This window comes from Aulonocara sp. 'chitande type north' Nkhata Bay, linkage group LG20 (genome assembly GCF_057382095.1).
Source record: "Aulonocara sp. 'chitande type north' Nkhata Bay isolate Kocher_YH1m ecotype deep benthic linkage group LG20, A_spYH_male_GT1.1, whole genome shotgun sequence".
NCBI classification, from domain to species: Eukaryota; Metazoa; Chordata; class Actinopteri; order Cichliformes; family Cichlidae; genus Aulonocara; species Aulonocara sp. 'chitande type north' Nkhata Bay.
The window spans coordinates 21,354,562-21,374,945 of NC_141363.1; the positions used below are offsets into that span (position 1 = coordinate 21,354,562).

General features: G+C 40.6%; 1 protein-coding gene across 2 annotated transcripts; it reads right to left on the reverse strand.

Moving 5' to 3' along the window:
• Positions 1–16,976: 16,976 nt before the first annotated feature.
• On the reverse strand, positions 16,977–20,384 carry LOC147305549 (uncharacterized). Of its 2 annotated transcripts, XM_086276209.1 has the most exons (4): positions 19,768–20,384; positions 19,256–19,627; positions 19,104–19,137; positions 16,977–17,343 (listed from the first exon to the last, which is right to left on the reverse strand). In XM_086276209.1, exons 1-4 carry the CDS (start codon positions 20,185–20,187, stop codon positions 17,303–17,305), a joined length of 867 nt encoding a protein of 288 aa, XP_086132335.1. In that variant the 5' UTR covers positions 20,188–20,384; the 3' UTR covers positions 16,977–17,302. The 2 variants fall into 2 exon arrangements, with proteins under 2 accessions (XP_086132335.1, XP_086132334.1); XM_086276208.1 differs by having other exon boundaries at positions 16,977–19,137.

The window sequence follows — 20,384 nt, forward strand, 5'->3', positions numbered from 1 at the left end:
GGAAGCAGGTTTCATCATGTCATCACTTAAAGACCAGATAGTTCCAAAGAGAAACTCAACCAACATCATGGGCATTACAATGATGTGAGTTTGCATGTCAGTGTGACTTAAATGCCCTTGTTAGACTTTCTTGCAGTGGTGTTAGTGAGTTTTACATAACGGTAAGCAGAGATGACGGGGATGTTCAGGCTCCTTTGCAGCCATACAGTATGTCCTATTGAAAGTCTTCTGCAAAATGTGGTCCACAAAAATTTAAAAATGATTTTGCACTGGATATTTATTTTGCAAAGTGGAAGTAACGTATTTAGCCTTCCCCCAAGTAATAGTTATAATTTACTTAGGTAGATAAAACAGTGCATAGGTTGTGTTAAAATTTGGCTAATACACATAATAAAGTAAAAGTATTTATGACACTTTTTTAGAAATAAAATACATGGTATTATTGGATTACTATTGATTATTCACTGATTTTTATATCTTTTTAATGTTGCAACAGTTGACTATTTTAATTAATTATATGTTTCTTTTGTAGCTTGATCTATTATAATGAGATGATGCTGGGACTTCAACAGTGTTTGCTGTGACAGAACAGCGTTATAAGATATGAATAAAGTAAGAAAAAAACTCACTCTTGATTTGTTTTTCAGGGTATTGATGTCCACATTTTCTTCAGGTGTCATGTTGGTTTTATCTTTGCAGGCTAACTGTGATTGCTTTTCAGAATGATCATTCCGACAGCAAACATACCAGTCTCCATCGATGAGCACAGAAATAACCCACAGCGCACCAACACAAAGTGCCTTGATAATGCGACTCCAGAAAACACCACATAATGCTCCCCTGCAGTTTGAATTCTTTTGTTGATCTTGCTGCTCATCAAGTGGTTGATGCTCCACATCAGGTTTATCAGGCTTTTTTAGCCAAGCTAGCAAAAAAGCTAGCTTTTCTGAACATACAAATATATAGTAGTTGCAGGTTCTCTGTAATATCTTGTCTGTCCAAAGTATTAAGAAAAAAATTATAAACACCGGCATAAAAAGGTATATCCAGCAGTCTGTATCGACATCTATGCAAGTGCAGACCACATCTCTTTCAAGTAAAACATTATAAGTAAAACTGCCGACGATGGTGATAAAGACACTGAATTCCCTAAAGGGAAAGTTTTTTAGGAAGTCCTTCATTTCTGGCAGACAGTTTGTTCAACAGAGTTGAACTTGAAATGTGAAGCTATATAAGCAAAAAACCATAAGCCCTGCCTTTTTAGGCGGGGTGAGGAAAGAAAGAGAAAAAAGAAAGTAAAAAGCGTTCCACTGTTCTCGAGGGGTGTGAACTTTGTGATTAAATTATGACACCTCACAAATATACAGCTGCTTTAGTGCTTCCAAAGGACCGTAGTGACTATTTTTTTTTAGAGAACACAGTTATTCTCAAAACCAAGCCCTGCATTTATGTTTGTATAGATAAAAAATGACAAAACAGGAAGCAACAAGCCAGCACACAGCCAAAGACTTTTTGCAATCACCTTACTGCAACACAAGAGTCAGGTGAGGTCACTCATCAAATGCACCAGCCTGTATGACTGGGCTAGGGTATGACATTTGCTGTGCATACCGAAGATGTGTGGTCAAGATGTGTGGCCTTGGGTATAGTTGGTTGTCATAGGTTACTCTTGCATGACCAGTTGCATAAATAACCATTCCTTAATTAAATTGAATTTAAGGTCTTGGCTCAAAATTGGTACCCTTATTTAGCCTGTATTAAACCCACTGAAAACAGATTCCATATTCTATGACTGCACTTTGAACTGATCATTGACATCATTAAAAACATCAGAAGTCCCGTATATCTTTTAAAGACAGTCTTTGTGGAAGCTTGAGTGAGCAAGTGATTAGGATATACATGTGTGGCTGTACATAAGTAAGATTATCAACTGATTAAGTTAACCCAGGGTTTATCCTGCTCCCGTCCAGCCTCATGCCACGTCAGCTGGGGGTTCAGGAGAACCGCACCAGCCTCATGCCTCGTCAGCTGGAGGGCCCGAGGAGCCCGTCCACCCTCATGCCTCGTCAGCTGGAGGTTGTTGTTAGTTATATGACAATTGATTAGTATATTTGGTAACACTGAAGCTTGAAAAACCTTTGTTAAACTCTATGCTACCATTTGCTTTTTTTTTTTTTTATTCCGCCAATTCTCCGGCGTCTGACGTCACCTACAACATGGGTCGCTTACCTTACTCGTCACTTCCATCTGTTTTCCCCTGAGCTCCTCTGCCCAACGGGAAAGCGCTGCCTCCTGCCGCTCGTAGAGGTCCGAGTCTGCTGGGTTCCAATCGTGTCTTCGTGGCACGGGTCGTGTCATTCTGTCAGGCGTTGTGTGGAGGCGAGGAAGAAGGAACCCAAACGCAGGACTCGCAGGTACAGAAATGACGGGGATTTATTGGAGCGGGTGAATGAACAAAGCAGGAACGAAGGACAGAAGGAAACAATTCCAAATTGTCATTTTGTCAAATACATTTAAATGTAATTTAAATACTTTATTGATCTGACAACATAAAACTGATTCTATGTAGGATCACTGTCAGTGTGTGCAACACAAAATTCATTTAGACATTAATTTGCATAAATATGCATATGCTTGGCCTATCATTTAGAACCGAAAGGTTGCAATCATCCAAACCTTCCATGATTTTCTGGTGTAGCTTTTGTCAGAACTTTTCTCTGAGGACAGAAAAACATACATGGTCGGGTCAAAAAGAAAAACTGAGTCAAGACACCACCTGCCGTGGATCCAAAGTCTATGCAATCAGACACCTGGATAAGGTGCAAATGACAGACTAAGTAAAGCCTGTGTTAATTCCATGGTTAAGTATTATAAAATTGCTCACTTAAAATTTATGACAAGGCTATTCAAAACTAGTTTTCAAACTAAAACTAATAGTGCCCAACTGCTTGTCAAATCATTCAACAAATGATCAAAGCTCAGATTAGACCATTTCATCCATAAGAAAAATGTTACCTCAGTTCAGCAAGGTTAAAGTGACCTGATTTATATTAATAGTTTACAACATAAATAATTGGAAGTAGGTTCACATCTCCAACTTACAATAGTTTATATGATTGATCATATTCTGTCAGAAATGAAGCTTAAAGTAAATCTATAGGTAAAGATGTCTTTCAAAAATGTGCATTTGGTTTATTCCATCCCCGTGCATTATTTTATTCCCTTTAATTTTATTACCCAAACTGGACTTGCAAATAAAATTTGAATAAACGCATGTTGGTTAAATGTAATTTTGATCACAAGACAGTTAACTCTTGTTGACTTGATGACTTAAGTAAGTGTCTGTTAGGGCAGAGCAAGAATGAACTGTCGAAGTTGTATTTTAGTGAATTTTGTATCTTGGATTTTGTTTCTTTGCCTCTCCTGTGTTACACATTTCTTGTCTAGTCTCCCCGGTCTCTATGTTTGTGCATTTCCTGTGTCTTCCCTTTCAGCTGTGCCTGCTGGTCAACTCTGCGTCTCCATGCCTGTCTTGTGTTTCCTGTTTTACTTTGGTAGTCTCGTGTCCTGTGCTCAGTGTTTTGCTTTAACCCTGTCTCATTAACTCTGATAAGTCCCGGCTGTGTTTCCACCTGTTGCCCATCCTCTACTTATCCTGCCTGCTTATTTTAGGCCTCAGTCTTCCCCTGTTTGTTGTCGTGTCATACCACTCTATGTGCTGTGTGTTTCCAAGCTACTTCACTCCTAGTTTTCTAGTATTTCTGGTTTCCCTAGTGTTTAAGTTCTTAGTCTCTAGTTTGGTTCATTCTTCGTGAGTTTGTGTTTCGAGTATCAACAGTGCAATAAAGCTGCCTGTTTGAGTTCATCTTCTCTGTGCTTACGAGTCCTGTGTTTGGGTCCTCATCCTGCCAGCCACAGCACCAATCCACGACAAGAACGATCTGTCGAGTCTGAATTCTGGGTCCTTACTTCCCACCGTTTTGACATATTCAAACAGTCTTTATGCTTTGCGGTACATTTAATTTGTTATTTGAGGCATCAGCATGTTGACGGAAGACGGGGAACACACCCACATCGAACCTCTTGTTCACACATTTCTAGAGCATCAAATGTGCATGCACTGAAACTTCAGCATGTTGAAACATGACAGGGTTTTTGTTTTTCATCGAGATACGTGGCCTCGGGTCTTCAGCACTCTTGGGGAGCCGTGGATGGCCACGCATCTGAATCAGAGTCAAAATCAGCATACTTTATTAATCCCTAATGAAATTATGTGGGTTACAGTTGCTCCAGTATCAATACAGCAACAGAAACAGACAAGATCTTTTACAATACAATATGTTACAGATTTAAGAATTGCAAGAAATAGCAAAATATATACAAATGACTCAATAATAAATATCAAGGATTGACAGAGGTGATTATAAATAAATATCAAGAATGTTGACAGGAATATTACAGAGTAATATGAGGTCTTTGCCTGGCTCACTAGGGGCATTATAGTAGTCTCTCACACTCATTTTCAAGTATGTTTCTTGGAAAATGCTCATACAGACACTTGCTCACACACACAGAAAATGCGATGTTTCTTTATGTACCTTCCCTTTCTTGTCGTTCAGGTGTTGAGTAGAGTTTGAGTGTGTTTTGTTACAGATGCAGCATGTCTCTCTGTTTTAGCCTCAATCCACCTCCTGCTTCATTCCCCTCCGTCTTTCTGTCTTTTTTTATATTCCACACAGATAATAATATGAAAACAAGATTAGAAAAGAAGCCTACAGAAAATGAACAGTGCCACAGTGCTCCTCTTGTGAAAGCAAATGTGTTTGGCACAACAAAGCATTCAGTCTATGGTTCTGTTTGTTACAACTGATGAACAGAACAGGTTTAATTAAAGGCCATGGAAGCAGGAGAGCTCCATCAGTAGTTGGCCCTTTTACCAAGGCAGGTGAGCAATGCCTCTTTAAGCTTACTCATATAATAATCATTCTTAGTGAGTGTGATCAAATGACTTTATGTTTTGAAAAATGGTCTCTGTGTAGATTGAGAGAAACATTTGTAATCCTGACCACCTCTAAATGTGTTATTCAAGTTTCAATGCAATTTTATTTGTATAATGCCAAATCACAGCACCAGTTGCCTTAAGGCGCTTAATACTGTAAGGTATTATATAAGAGGGAATCAAGACAGGAAGCAAGTTAGGGCAGAGCAAGAATGAAACTGTCAAAGTTGAAGAAAGAACAATGTTGCGTTGAATTCGGTTAGAACAGGTTCTGGACTGAGGACATGCTGAGACAGGCTCTGTTCGGAAGGGAAGGGGTTACCAGATGACAGGGAAAGTACAGCTGAAGTGGTGATGGAAACTGTCACTGTCAGGATGCTGGGTCATTGGCCCAGCATTTTGAGTTTATTTTGTATTTATCATTCCCCTTTGCTGCTTTTTGGAGACGTTTAAATGTAGTGTAAAGCGCTTTGGGGTCCATAGGGACTAAGTAAAACGCTATACAAATACAGGCCATTTACCATTTAAGTTCCGTTTTTTACAGTTAGTGTTGAGTTTAGAGAGAAACAATCTTAGAGTGGCATGGAAATCAAATGGGGTGTCAATGTCACGGCTGTGGCAGCAGTCGTGCGGTATCTGAGAGTATGAACCCAAGATGCTTGCAAAGGCTGTGATGCGAGTGAGCTTTATTTACAGGAGTGGCAAAAACAGGAAATGCAGAACGGGGAGCTACCAAAACCTAGACCGGGGAAAACTTATGAAGTCACCTAAAAACCATAAAGACACGGGATGATGAGCAGGGATGGCACAGAGAACGTAGAGCAGAGAGCTGACGATTTTTGTGCAACCTTTTAAAACTATGAAAACTAAAATGAGAGACCAATCAGGTGTCACAATATTTATTTGTGCGAGTGCAAAAAATAGTTTGTCCGCACAAAAGAGAGAGAAGAACACCACCTGCAGATAAAACCTGCAGGCCTGACAGGAGGTGTATCACTCATTCACAGTGCGCATGCTCCAACCAGCGTGCAGCCTGTTACAGTCGCTTTTCTCTTAGTTTAGCTCTTTTTTCTTACGTATTCTTTTTTTTTCTGACTTGTATTTTCCTCCGTTTTCTATCTCTTACTCAATCATGTGGATTGAGAGAGTTTTTGTTCTTCTGGTGGCCGTGGAACTGTTACTTTTATCAAGGAACGGGACCGCGGCACATCTCCTACACTCACGGACTGTTTACTCCGAGATCAGCTGATCACCCTGATGCCGGCCGGTTCGCTGGCCAGGCCCGCAGAAGTACCAGCTGAAATTTGGAGGAAAACACATCGGGGATGCAGAGGTCAAGGACAGAAGAGAAGAAAAAAGGAGACGGTGAGACAGCGGAGGCTCGAAGCGAGGAGGAGGTATAAACCGTGTCTGCCGTCTATCGTGATGGGAAATGTGCGATCGCAAATAAAATCGACGAGCTCTCAGCACTGGTACGGAGTCAGAGGGAATACCGAGAGTGTAGCCTGATGTGTTTCACCGAATCATGGCTGCACCAGGACATTCCCGATGAGAATGCTTCCGTGGAAGGCTTCCACACTGTTCGGGCGGACAGGGACAGCATCGCTAGCGGTAAGCGGAAAGGAGGTGGGCTTGCTGTTTTAGTTAACAAGCGGTGGTGTAACCCTGCCAACATAACAATCAAAGGAAGGATTTGTTGCCCGGACACTGAACTGTGTGCTGTTGGACTCAGGCCGTATTATTTACCCAGGGAATTCTCTCACGTCATCTTGGTGGCTGTTTATGTTCCCCCCTCTGCTAACCCCACAGCTGCATGTGACACTATCCACTCTGCCATAGCTCGGCTACAGACTCAGCACCCGAGTGCCTTTATTGTGATCTCGAGTGACTTCAACCATGTATCACTGGACAATACACTAACAACATTCAGACAATATGTGGACTGTCCCACCAGGGGAGAGAAAATTTTAGACTTACTGTATGCTAACGTCAAGGATGCATACAGCTCCTCCACCCTCCCCCCACTTGGTAGGTCAGATCATAACCTGATTCACCTCACCCCCCGCTATGTGCCAATTGTGAGGAGGGAACCTGTGACCACCAGGACTGTTAGGAGGTGGTCAGAGGAGGCAATAGCGGAACTACAAGGGCTGTTTTGAGGTGACCAACTGGGAAACACTCTGTGAGCCTCACGCCGAGGACATCAATCACCCAGCCTCGTTTCATCTTCAAAGTTCTCACTGATGGAAGGAGGTTTTGGCTCAAAATCTCACGATACATGGCCCCATTCATTCTGTCCTTAACACGGATCAGTCGTCCTGTCCCCTTGGCAGAAAAACAGCCCCATAGCATGATGTTTCCACCCCCATGCTTCACAGTAGGTATGGTGTTCTTGGGATGCAACTCAGTATTCTTCTTCCTCCAAACACGACGAGTTGAGTTTATACCAAAAAGTTCTACTTTGGTTTCATCTGACCACATGACATTCTCCCAATCCTCTGCTGTATCATCCATGTGCTCTCTGGCAAACTTCAGACGGGCCTGGACATGCAGCGGAACACGTCTGGCACTGCGGGATTTGATTCCCTGCCGTTGTAGTATGTTACTGATGGTGACCTTTGTTACTTTGGTCCCAGCTCTCTGCAGGTCATTCACCAGGTCCCCCCGTGTGGTTCTGGGATCTTTGCTCACCGTTCTCATGATCATTTTGACCCCACGGGATGAGATCTTGCGTGGAGCCCCAGATCGAGGGAGATTATCAGTGGTCTTGTATGTCTTCCATTTTCTGATGATTGCTCCCACAGTTGATTTTTTCACACCAAGCTGCTTGCCTATTGTAGATTCACTCTTCCCAGTCTGGTGCAGGTCTACAATACTTTTCCTGGTGTCCTTCGAAAGCTCTTTGGTCTTGGCCATGGCGGAGTTTGGAGTCTGACTGTTTGAGGCTGTGGACAGGTGTCTTTTATACAGATGATGAGTTCAAACAGGTGCCATTCATACAGGTAACGAGTGTGGGACAGAAAAGCTTCTTACAGAAGACGTTACAGGTCTGTGAGAGCCAGAGATTTTCCTTGTTTGAGGTGACCAAATACTTATTTTCCACCCTGATTTACGAATAAATTCTTTACAAATCCTACCATGTGGATTCATGGATTTTTTTTTCACATTCTGTCTCTCACAGTTGAAGTGTACCTCTGGTGCAAATTACTGACCTCTGTCATCATTTTAAGTGGGGGAACTTGCACAATCGGTGGCTGACTAAATACTTTTTTACCCCACTGTAGTTAGGGCTGGACCAGGTGACCCTGAATCCTCCCTTAGTTATGCTGCAATAGATGTAGGCTGCCGGGGGATTCCCATGATGCATTGAGTTTTTCCTTTCCAGTCACCTTTCTCACTCACTATGTGTTAACAGGTTTCTTCCTGTTAAAAGGGAGTTTTTCCTTCCCACTGTTACCAAAGTGCTTGCTCATAGGGGGTCATATGATTGTTGGGTTTTTCTCTGTATCTATGAAGCGCCTTGAGGCGACTTTTGTTGTGATTTGGCGCTATATAAATAAAATTGAATTGAATTGAATTGTGAGATTCCTGACACCCCTCCCCCACCCATCACCCTCACTCAATACCAGGTTGAGATGCAAATGAGGAGACTTCACTCAGGCAAGTCTGCTGGATCAGACGGAGTGAGTCCCCTCGTCCTCAAGACCTGTTCCCCCCAGCTGTGTGGAGTCTTTCATAAACTGTTTATGCTGAGTCTGAGTCTGCAGAGGGTCCCGGTGATGTGGAAGACATCATGCCTCATCCCTGTACCAAAGATGCCACGTCCCAGTGGCCCCCAGGATTACAGGCCCGTGGCACTGACCTCCCACATCATGAAGTCCCTGGAAAGGCTCATCCTGGACCAGCTGCGACCCATAGTAAGACCACATCTGGATCCCCTCCAGTTCGCTTATCAGCCTCGTCTCGGAACTGAGGACGCCATCATCTACCTGCTCAATCGTGTCTACACCCATCTGGACCAGCCGGCGAGCACTGTGAGGGTCATGTTTTTTGACTTTTCCAGTGCTTTCAACACCATCAGGCCGACCCTCCTGGGTGATAAGTTAGCAGCGATGCAGGTGGATGCTTCTCTGGTGTCCTGGATTGTTGATTACCTGACAGTAAGACCACAATATGTACGTCTGACAAGGTGATCAGCAACACAGGGGCACCACAGGGGACTGTCCTCTCCCCCTTCCTCTTCACCCTCTACACCACAGACTTCAGCCACTGCACAGAGACCTCCATCTTCAGAAGTTTTCTGATGACTCTGCGGTGGTTGGATGCATCAGCAGGGATGATGAGACAGAGTACCGGGCTGTGGTCGACTCCTTTGTCACGTGGTGTGAGCAGAATCATCTGCAGCTCAACGTGGCAAAGACCAAGGAACTGATCGTGGACTTCAGGAAGACCAGGAAACACTTGACCTCTGTTTCAATCCAGGGGGTCAGTGTTGACATTGTGGAGGACTATAAATACCTTGGAGTTCACATTGACAATAAACTGGACTGGGCTAAAAACACCACAGCACTTTACAGGAAGGGCCAGAGTCGTCTCTATTTTTTGAGGCGACTGAGGTCCTTCAACATCTGCCAGAAAATGCTGAGGATTTTCTACGAGTCTGTTGTGGCCAGTGCGATCCTCTATGCTGTTGCATGCTGGGGGAGCAGGATGAGGGTCACAGATGCCAACAGACTCAATAAACTAATCCGTAAGGCCAGTAATTATGTGGGGATGGAGCTGGACTCCCTCAAGGTGGTGTCGGAGAGGCAGATGTTGTCCAAAATAAAGACAATGTTGGATAACACCTCCCACCCACTCCATGACATGTTGGTCAGTCACAGGAGCACGTTCAGTGAGAGACTGAGATTACCGAAAAGCACCACTGAACGACACAGGAAATCATTCCTGCCTGTGGCCATCTCCCTGTACAACGCATCCACTTAACACACTGTTTGCTGCTACAACTACACATGTTTCTTTTCCAGCTATTTATTTATGAGTGACTTATGTATGTATGTGTATATATATGTATATATTGTACTATTCTTAGTTAGCGTATTGTCTGTCTTGTCTTAATGTTGGTTTATAATGGAGCACTGTAACAAAAAATTATTTCCCCCAGGGATCAATAAAGTATTCTGATTCTGTTTCCCACCTGGAGACAGTGTTTACATTGCAGTCTGCGTTTGTTGGCTTTTTGGCAGCAGCTGTTACATTCACTATAGTACCCTCACTGACACACAGAACAAAACAAGGCCCACACAACACACTAACTACCAGTGTAGGGACTAACGCGTTATTAAGTAACGCGTTACAGTAACTACGTTATTATTGTGGTAACGAGCACTTGCCTAAGGGTTTGGGTTAGGTGGGAGCCGCAGTGAGGTTATGCTTGGGGGTTGTTTGGGATCACGAGAGTTTGTGACTTGGACTTTGATTCTAAATCTCTACTACTACTTACTACTTTGCAAAATACATACGCAAATAAATGTAAATAAAGTTTTGCAAGGCGGTATGCAGCCTGTATGACTCGCCATACTGAACGTTACAAAAGCACATTAGTAAGGTTTAACAGATTTTTCACACGCACACACACACACACAAGCATGGGCCAGGACAAAGGCATGGGCACACGGGTGCGCACAGACACGCAAGCACGCTCACAGGCGCTCACGCAAACAGGTGGCATTTTTGCCCATAAAAAAAGTAAAAAACAAATTTTTAGTTTAAAATGAGAAAAATGCTATTGATGATAAAAAATGTCTATTTTGCTAAATGTCCTTGGGCAAGAGTTGCTCTCTGATGCAACCATCGGTGTGTCAATGTTTGAATGTTGTTTTGGAAGCACTTAAAAGCATAGAAAAAAAGGATTGTGTAAATGTGGTATGTTGTATGTTGTATAAAGCGCTTTGAGTGCTGCCCGAGAGTAAGAATCAGCCCATTTACCATAAATTTAAACCAAACATCCCCAACTACTTGTTTCTCTTTTGGATCTTTTACTTTTAATGACAAACCTAGATGTTCAAACAGTCTTTATGCTTTGGGATGCATTTCATTTGTTATTTGAGGCATCAGCATGTTGAAGCAAGAAAGGGAACACACCCACACAAATAAAATACCAACCTATTGCTCCCACAGTTTTAGACCATCAGCATGCTACTTTGAAAAACCAGCAACATGTTCAAGCACGACAGGGCGGCATTTTTTTTTCAAGATGTGTGGCCTCAGGTCTTCAGCACTCTTGTGGAGCTGTGGAAGGCCACGCATCTGGGGTCTTTACCTGCCTCACTAGGGGCATTATAGCAGTCTATCACCCTCGTTTTCAAGAACATTCGCTGTCTTACACACACAGAAAACGCAGTGTTTGTTTGTGTATCTTTCTTTTTCTTATCTTTCAGGTGCTGTGTATGGTTTGAGTGTGTTTTGTTAAAGATGCAGCAGTTGGAGATGCAGCATGTCTCTCTGTTTCAGCCTCAACCCACCTCCTGCTTCTTTTCTCTCTTTCTGTCTCTTTGCTTTTCATATTCCACACAGATAATATTATGAAAACAAGATAAAAAGATGAGCCTACAAAGAGTGGATAGTGCCATAGTGCTCCTCTTGTGAAAGAAAATGTGTTTGCATGACAAAGCATTCAGTCTATGATTCGGTTAGTTAGAACAGTTTTTTTTAAAAAGGCCATGGAAGTGTAACATAGTTAAATAGAGTTCAAGTTAAATCCCGCTAAATGGGACATTGGCACCACCTACTGTTGCAAAAGTCACCCTGCAATATTTACAAAGGGTAAGAAATTCTGGGTAATCCTCAGAGCAATGGGGGATTCCTGTAGAGGTAAGGAATGTGCAAATGTCGTGGACAAAACAATCATGTTACTGTAACAGTAATATAAGTTGATCCAGTTATTTTTGGTGTCCCAGTGCTCTGAGTATAGTTTTGTATTCAGTTCATGTTAGATTTGTGATTATAGTTCTTGTGTTATTCATATTTAGCTTTTAGTTGAGGTTAAGATCATGTTTAAACTCACAAAGGAGCATTTCATTCCTCCTGTAATGAACCGCTGATCTGTACCATAAGTCATCCTTGCGGGGGTTGTCGGAACTGTATGCGCAGGCGCACTGGGGACGGATGTGCTCAGAGGCATGCCCCGTAACGTGTATGGAGCAGTCTGTCGCGGCAGGAATAAGTTGTACAAAGTCCATGTAAGTTACGATAATACTTTGATAAGTATGATAAGTGTGTTTCTAATGTAAGGTATGTTGCTGCGTTTGTATTGTGAGCTATCTGAAAACCTTTTCATTCTGTATTTACGTTACTAACATCCATGTGCTATTTTTTAGCTAGACATGTGTGTCATGCAAGCTAGCAGCACCCCATGAGAAACGGGCCGAAGTGTTTAAGTGTTTACCGGAGTTTTTGCACCCTTGGCAAGCGGACTGAGGTATGTGATGAGAGGTGATCTGTTGTTATATTTTATTTAACTGAACTGTGTAACCCCTTGATGCTGTTTGAAGTAACCCCTTTTGTTTTATTTAATCTGTGACTGTGTATCTCAAAATTACTTGTTTGAACTTGCCTGAATTAACTTAAGCTCATTGTTGTTATTGCTCATTGTTATAGTTAGAGCCCGTTAGAGACTCTTCTGTCGTTCTTGATGCCAAAGGCTGCTACAGTGAAAACTCATCGCTGCCTTGCAGCCATCTACACTCATCTTATTCTTTCGTCGAACTGTGAGTAAAGGAGTGTATCGCATCATCCAGAGACTTATTGCCACAGAAGCAAGTTATAGACAAAGTTGAATGTGGAAAGTAACTCTAGACTCAACGTAGTATGTTATTAGTTTCTTGTTAGAGGCAGTTCCTATGTCACACTGGAATTCAGCCTCAACTTATGATGTTAGTATCTCGAAAACAATGACGAAAACCTGGACACCGATAAATTTAATGTGAAAATACGTGTAACTCAGCGAACAGATTAATTTAGAATTTCCAATATGCACATTTGGTATTTATAATACAACAGGCTGTGCTTACCCTTTTATATTTGGACCGGTCCTCTGCTCGCCTCGCCTCACGCTCTCACCACAGACCAAATCTGCCTTCCTCAGCACACCAAAGATCCGGGTCACAAGGCACCAAATTGTTAAATCCTCCCGATTCTTTCGATCTTTGGGCTAAAGGAAGGACGATACTCGGTGTATAAATGCTCAATCAACAATTCCTTTATTACACACAATTCAACACTTTTGAGCATAAACCATCCGGATGGGGAGACATGCATGCAGAGGGTCACAGCAAATCTCCAACTGGTGGAGGGTGACTCAAACTCTTATAGCCTCTAGTAGTCCCCACCTAGTCGTAAAAACCTAAACATTCACATTCTTTCTCTCTCTGCAGTATGTTCTGTTCTTTTCTAATCAGACAAATAAGGCCATGACTCTCCGAAAACACTATTTCTTATAACTCAGCAGTATAATGCATCATAGACAATATCATTCATTCGCAATAAATCAGAAGTCTACAGCAGATACAAATCAGATTACCAAATGTAATAGTTATCATCTTCTCCTAATTCAGGAGAATAATGCAAACTAAAACTACATAATAATTTCACAATCTTTAATTAGGGGTGTAACTAGAGATGGCACGATACCACTTTTTTATGTCCGATACCGATACCGATATCATAAATTTGGATATCTGCCGATACCGATATGAATCCGATATAGTGTTTTTTAATCAACAAAACTGTTTTTTAAAATATCTTGCTGCATTTTGCAAGTCTGCAAGTTCATACTCAAGTTTAAAACAACAACTACACTAAAGCTATTCTGTTATACCTGTATACAAAAAAAAATTTCATAGTTCAGCAATACTGATCAATCTAATAAACTTAGACCTACACCATCCTCCCTATTCTGGTATTTTAAAGAGTACTTAGCGTAAATATTAAGCAACCTAACTAATAGGGTTCCAACTCCCAGCAACAACAAAAATAAATAAATAAAAAATAGGGAACCACCCCTCACGCTCCACCTCATGATGCTTAATCGACGTAATCAACCTTAATTTGATGCAGTGTGAAAAAAAATGCACAGAAATCAATTATTTTTCCAAGAAATATTAAATAGATTCAACATCTTTCTTCAACAAAATTGCAGACTGCACAGATGGTACCTTCCCAAAGTAAAAAGTACTATAGCTTACTAGGGTATATATTAGACTTAATAGTCACTATGTACAGTAATTGACTTCTATTCATTTTACATCAAATTAAAACTTTGGGTGTCAGATAATTATTTATTAAAAGCTCGACATTTTAAATGAGAATAAGAAAGAAAAGTATGTCTTTGTGCCCCCTTTTCCCTGTTCATGCCCTATCGGCCCCCCTGGCTAAACTTTGCTAGATCCGCCCCTGCACAGTTACCAGCGTCAGCTACGTAGAAAAAGATCCTCGAGTAGAAAGTAATATTAAATAAATTCTAACAACAGCTTATCAAGCTTAAACGTTCTGCTGTTGTTCAGCCGCTGGTTTCCTCTTTCTGGTGCAAAGTGGGCCAAAAACAAACAAGAGACACGGACTCGCGACAGAAAAGCCGATCAGCTGATCATTTAAGCAGTTTCACGATTGAAGTAGCAGCCGGAGAGCGAGAGGCAGTCGCTTGTTAAGCTTAACGTGGGAATGCTTTACAAACATTCAGAGATGGACTTACACACTTGCTTTACTTCTCTCGGGGATAACTTTGTCGGAGATGAAATGCCAGGTTGCTAGCGAAGCTCCACATGCTATCCAGACCACCGACAGGTCCCGCATGCCACAGCCGCTCTATCACGTGATGCACACTGCTCCGACTGCTAACGTTCTGAGGTGAGTTACGGCGTGTTGCAAGTTTTGTGAGGTGCTTTCGTGATATTTAATGGATCGGATTACATTTTTTATTTTTCTCCGATATCCGATCCAGTAATTTAGGTCAGTATCGGACCGATACCGATACGTAATATCGGATCGGTCCATCTCTAGGTGTAACATAGCATAAGATAATATAATAATCCCACAAACCCTTTCCACAATAAGGCACTTGCAAACAAACACATTTCTACTGCACCATTTGTCTTAGATTGGCCTCTTTTAAGGATCAATTGCCATTAAAACGTATTAAATCACTGTGATTAGGCAGGAGAAATAATGAAGAACATGGCTTCCTTTACTAGATTTTAGAACAAACATTTTTAACAAATCAAAGGGCACAGGAAACATTTTGAGAAACATTATGAGACAGGAAACATCTTGAATGAAATCAAAGGGATCATCTTCATCACTTCTGCAAATTCAGTCTTTTTCTTTTTAAACCACAGAACATCTGGTTGGTTTTGTAATGAGCTAACGTATATTCAGATGCAACACTATGTACTATGGTGAGCTTATTGTAAAACATAAAAAGTAACAAAGAGGAACATCAGATACCAACATGAACAGGAAGCAGCTGGTGTGTGGGTAAACTGGTGTCCATGGTGACAGTTACAAGGTAAACAAGCTGTTTGAAGTTAGTGCTGAAACTGAATGTGATTGGATAATGCTTGGTCAGAACAATGCATTGTTGTCAGACAACAGCCAATGGGCTGCAAGGTGGCTGTTAATGCAAATGGAACAGTTTAATTGTTTAAAACATCAAAAGCACCTCCAAATGACCTTCCATCTTTCTTAGAAAAAAAAGAAATTTGTTCTGCTGCTCATATAATTGTGACCTGTGTATTTGCTGTTACCAACACCAACCACTAATATTGCCTATATTATATGTAGCCTCACCGGATACAAGTACTGGAGTTCTTAATGTGCAGTCTTTTATTATCAGTGGAGACAGAAATGTCCCCATTTTGTCCAAAAACGTGTGTGTGTGTGTGTGTATGTGTGTGTGTGTGTGTGTGTGTGTGTGTGTGTGTGTGTGTGTGTGTGTGTGGATATCTATCTATATCGCTATATATTTTAAAAAAAAATCAAATCAAATAATAAGAAAACTACAAAAACAAAACAAACAAATAAACCAAGTGAAAGCTAAAGTACTTCATTACTCTGGTACAGTTTTTGTATGCATGCTAAACCCAGTCAGTTTGTGTTCTGGTGCTTGGATTGGTGGGTTGACTGCTTGAGTTTTCCAAGCTCTCAGTGATGACTTCACGGCAGACACATACAGGTTCACATTATGTAGCAGTCCACTGCTGGATGTACAGTTTTAATTTCTCTAGACTTTCATATTTTATTCAAAAAACTGAGGTAGCAGACTTATTTCTTCCTGTGCAGTCATGAAAAAAAAGTCTAAAAAGCACAATTTTAACATTATTGCATATTAAATAACTTAGAGAAATAGGTAAGAGATGGATTGGAGATCTAGGTTCACCAATTCTATGTAATACTGTAATTTTCTGCTGCTCATTCCTGTGCAATATCCCATCTGCCCTCCCGTCATATTTCTTTTCAAGATTTTCTTATTTAATCACTAGTGTACATATATTTATATTTATAGATACATATATATATATATATTTAGTCATCTTTTCTCTTTTACCATGTCTCTCTAATATTTTGCTCCTTACTATTTTTCTATTTTCTTTATTATTTTATTTTATTATATTTTCTCCTACTGTATCATGCTGCTGAGTGACTGCTGCTCGTCAAACACATTTCATTGCAATGTTGACCCTGTGCTAACTTGCATATGACAAATAAAACTGAAAACTGAAAACTATGTTCCCCCCAAAAATCATGTAGCAGTCCAATTTTGCCATCTTTGCGTAAAATGACACCACATTAGCTATCAAAACAATGTCACGGGAACAATGTGCTATTATCAGAGCTTAAGGTGGACCAACAAAATATCAAATGGTATGACTTTTTTTGCAGAAGAATTTATTTTGATGAATATTTTGTATTTACAGCACTCAGTTTGCATATTTATTAATGTGAAAGCTGAATTGTCAATAGGCAACAGACACAATAAAGCATAATAAAAAAAATTCTTTAGATTTATCATTACAAACAGCAACAACACAGAATGGACGCTTTACATAGTCTGACAAAGACTGTATAAAGAGAGACTGGGCCTCTGGTGCAGGAAGCTGCAAAGGAAAAGGAGGTCTGGGTGTCTCTGCTTAGACTGCTGCACCCAACACCTGAACCCAGGTAAGCTTCAGAAACTGGACTGCTGGATGGGCATGATTTCTTGTGGTCACTTGCATTGATTCTTTAGCTGCCTCTCTTAATCCTCTTTCAAGAGGTTTCATTAAATAATGGTTCGCTGTCTCTGATCTCTATCGGACAGAAAAAACATTTTTGTCAGAAAACAAATTGTGTCTATAAAGAACAAAGTTATTACAGTAAGAACTAGACTGAAAACTAAACTTGGGTCTTAACAGAATCAAATTAAACCGGACTTGAAAAATTAAAACAATTAAAATAAAACACAATACACACACAACCCGAGGAATCGTTAGTTTTTACTGGGACAAAATTGTACTTATAGCCTGTTCTTACTTCTGGGCCCTATTCCAGGCAGTGTGTGCAACAAACAGAGTTCTGACTTTGTTCACTGAGGAATTGAACAGATGGTGATGTTTAATTGAAAAAAACAGCAATAGGAGATTAAAAGCTTTATTTAACAGCCACTGTGAGCAGATCTAAAATCTGATCTGGATGGGAAAAGACCAGAATGACCAGAATCAGAACTGCATCTGAGCCTGATTTAGTCTGAATTAATGATTGTTATTCATGTTCTTGCTATGCAATTGGCCTGTGAGTGACCATTTAGGTGATTTTCAGTGAAAGATATTGAGGTACAGCCCAAATTTTTAAAAACTGCAGCATTAAAATTGTTGTTTAAAATAATTTAAATGACTGAATGTCTTTCTGTGAACAAGTTCCTACTTGAAATGTTCAGGACACAGACAGTCTGCATTTAAAAATCCCCTTTAGACTACATCTAATCCCATTTTAGATTTTTAAAGTAATTTAGGGCTCGTTTTCACTCAGATATTCACATCGTCACGTATCCATCCAACACATGACTCATCAGTTTGTTATGTGTCTAAAGCTTCATACACAGAAGTTTAACCCATATATACTATTCAGGTTGAATTTGACCCATTTTGACATTTAACAGCAGCAAACACCCTAAATTTCATTTTTTTAAACTTGAAATTTGATTACTTGAAGTGACCCAAAATACATAAACAATAAATTATTTAAAACTTTTATACTTTTATTTGTTTTTCCAAATACTACATTTTTTTTTTTACATTGAGGCTGTGCCAGTCAAATTTTACCTGTAGCTACTGAGATACTGAGTTTGGGTCAAATAAAGGAAAATACATTTTACAAATTTTACGGAATCATGAAACTGTGAAACTCTACATCCACAAAGTTCAAGGGGACAGGGAGCAGAAGGTGCCTTGACATGGACTGGAGATCTGAGACAGGCTGGCAGGGCGTCGCAGTAGTTAGCACTGTCACCTTACAGGAGCAAGATTCAAACGTGGCTGCGGCCTTTCTGTGTGGAGTTTGTCTGTTTGAACAACTCCAGAATACATCGGTTCTCTGACTTCTTTCCACAATACAAAAACACTATAAAGTGGTTAAATTGAACTCTAATTATTAAAAAGTGTAACGTTAAAATGAGTTCATCCTTCATTAATTCAAATAGGATGATAAATACGCTGGTTCACCACTTATTGCTTTTATTGAATAAACTATAAATTTCTAATAACAGATCAGTTTAAAGTTCATGTCTAAGCTGAATCACAGCTTTTGGCTCAGTTTAGAAATTTACTGTCTGTTGTGTCATTATGATAGTTTTGTAAATGTAAAACCAGCAAAAAATAAGCACTTAATATGCAACAGTTTTAGTGAAGACAGGTACAGCAGAGACCTCGGGGGGCAAATGTGCAGATCACCGTCTTCACATCACTGAAGAAACATAATGAAGTGTCTGGTTTTTTGAATTATCACAGTAAAAGGGAAGTTAAGTGATGTCAAGAAAGCTGTAAGGTGAAATGAGGATTGTGGGTGTATTTACCTCGTGACAGTGCTTGAAGTTCATACTTTTGTGCCTGCAAAATAATGTTATGAATGAATAAAAAAAATGTGCTCTTTCAGTGATTGAGTCTGACGCCCCTGACTGAGTCTGGCAGCTGTAACATCTGGTACGTAAATAACACATCACTTTACCTGCTGATGTGCTGCTGCTTGATGATGCTGCCCCCCTCTGCTGGAGCTCCCCTCACTGATCCAGTTGATCTGCTGGTTGGTTGCTTCTGGTTTTTGATGTTTTGCTTTACTGATCATTTGTTGAGCAACATTTAAACAGCCGTCCCAGTCTTTCCTTTTTATGTTGCTCGTGATTTCTTTAGTCAGAGTTTCATTTGCTTCTTTCCTCAAAAGCTCCTCCAGAACCTTTTTCTCTTCTTCCAAAATCAGTTTGTAGTAAAAAGTTTTCTTGTTGCACCAACTGTATTTTTCTTCAAACCATTTTCTCCACCCACTCCAAGTCATGAAGAAAGCGACAACAGTCATGCTGAGGAGCAGAGAGTAAGCAGCAAGCTGAAAAAGAAGCAACAAACAAACAAAACATTTAACAGCATTAATGTGTCTGTGTATTTATTATACTTTCATAAATTAAAAAGAAAACGTAACAGTACAATAACATTACATATTCACTGAGTACATGTGCACATCCTCACCTTTGACTTCATTTGCAGCTCAGTTATTTGAGCTGTTTCATCAGCCGTGAGACCCTCAGGTTCGCAGAACAGCTTCCTCTTTTTTTCATCAGTGGTACAGCAACTATACCAGTCTGTGAAAAGCAACACAGCTACAATCCACAGCAGACTGATTAGAAACGCTCTGATAACGCGCTTGAGTACAATGCATAAAAACGTGGATGGATGCTCCGCTGTGCTCCGAAATGTCTGGTCTATCAGGAGCACCAGGAAAAATACTAAAAAAACAGGCACGACCACCATTTCATTGCAATCAAAAGTGTGGCCTGAGCAAGCGCACATCTTGGCTTGCAGATACATAAATGCGAAGAAAATCCCAAAGCCTGTGCCAGTGGTGCCGATTTTTCCACTACGGACATATTGCAGGAGTTTATTCAACATCTTGAGCAGTTCGGTGCCTGCTGAGGCTGCAGCTTCTGACCTGTAAAATTACAGACACAAGACAAAAAGAAATATTTCCTGCTTTTCACACCAAGTATCACAGTCTCTTTGAAATTCAGCTTAATATCTCAGTCCTATAGCAGCTGTGAAGTGAGCAAGTCCTCCAGTCAAAGTGAAGATATGAGCTCTCTGCTCCC

What these genes read in the sequence shown, in the direction of transcription:
- LOC147305549 (XM_086276208.1), bottom strand. Translation starts at nt 20,187, where the DNA reads ATGTTGAATAAACTCCTGCAATATGTCCGTAGTGGAAAAATCGGCACC. An exon ending in AGCTGCAAATGAAGTCAAAG is followed by an intron (nt 19,628 to 19,767) that starts GTGAGGATGTGC and finishes CTTCTTTTTCAG; the next exon opens with CTTGCTGCTTACTCTCTGCT. An exon ending in AAGCAGCAGCACATCAGCAG is followed by an intron (nt 19,138 to 19,255) that starts GTAAAGTGATGT and finishes ATTATTTTGCAG; the next exon opens with GCACAAAAGTATGAACTTCA.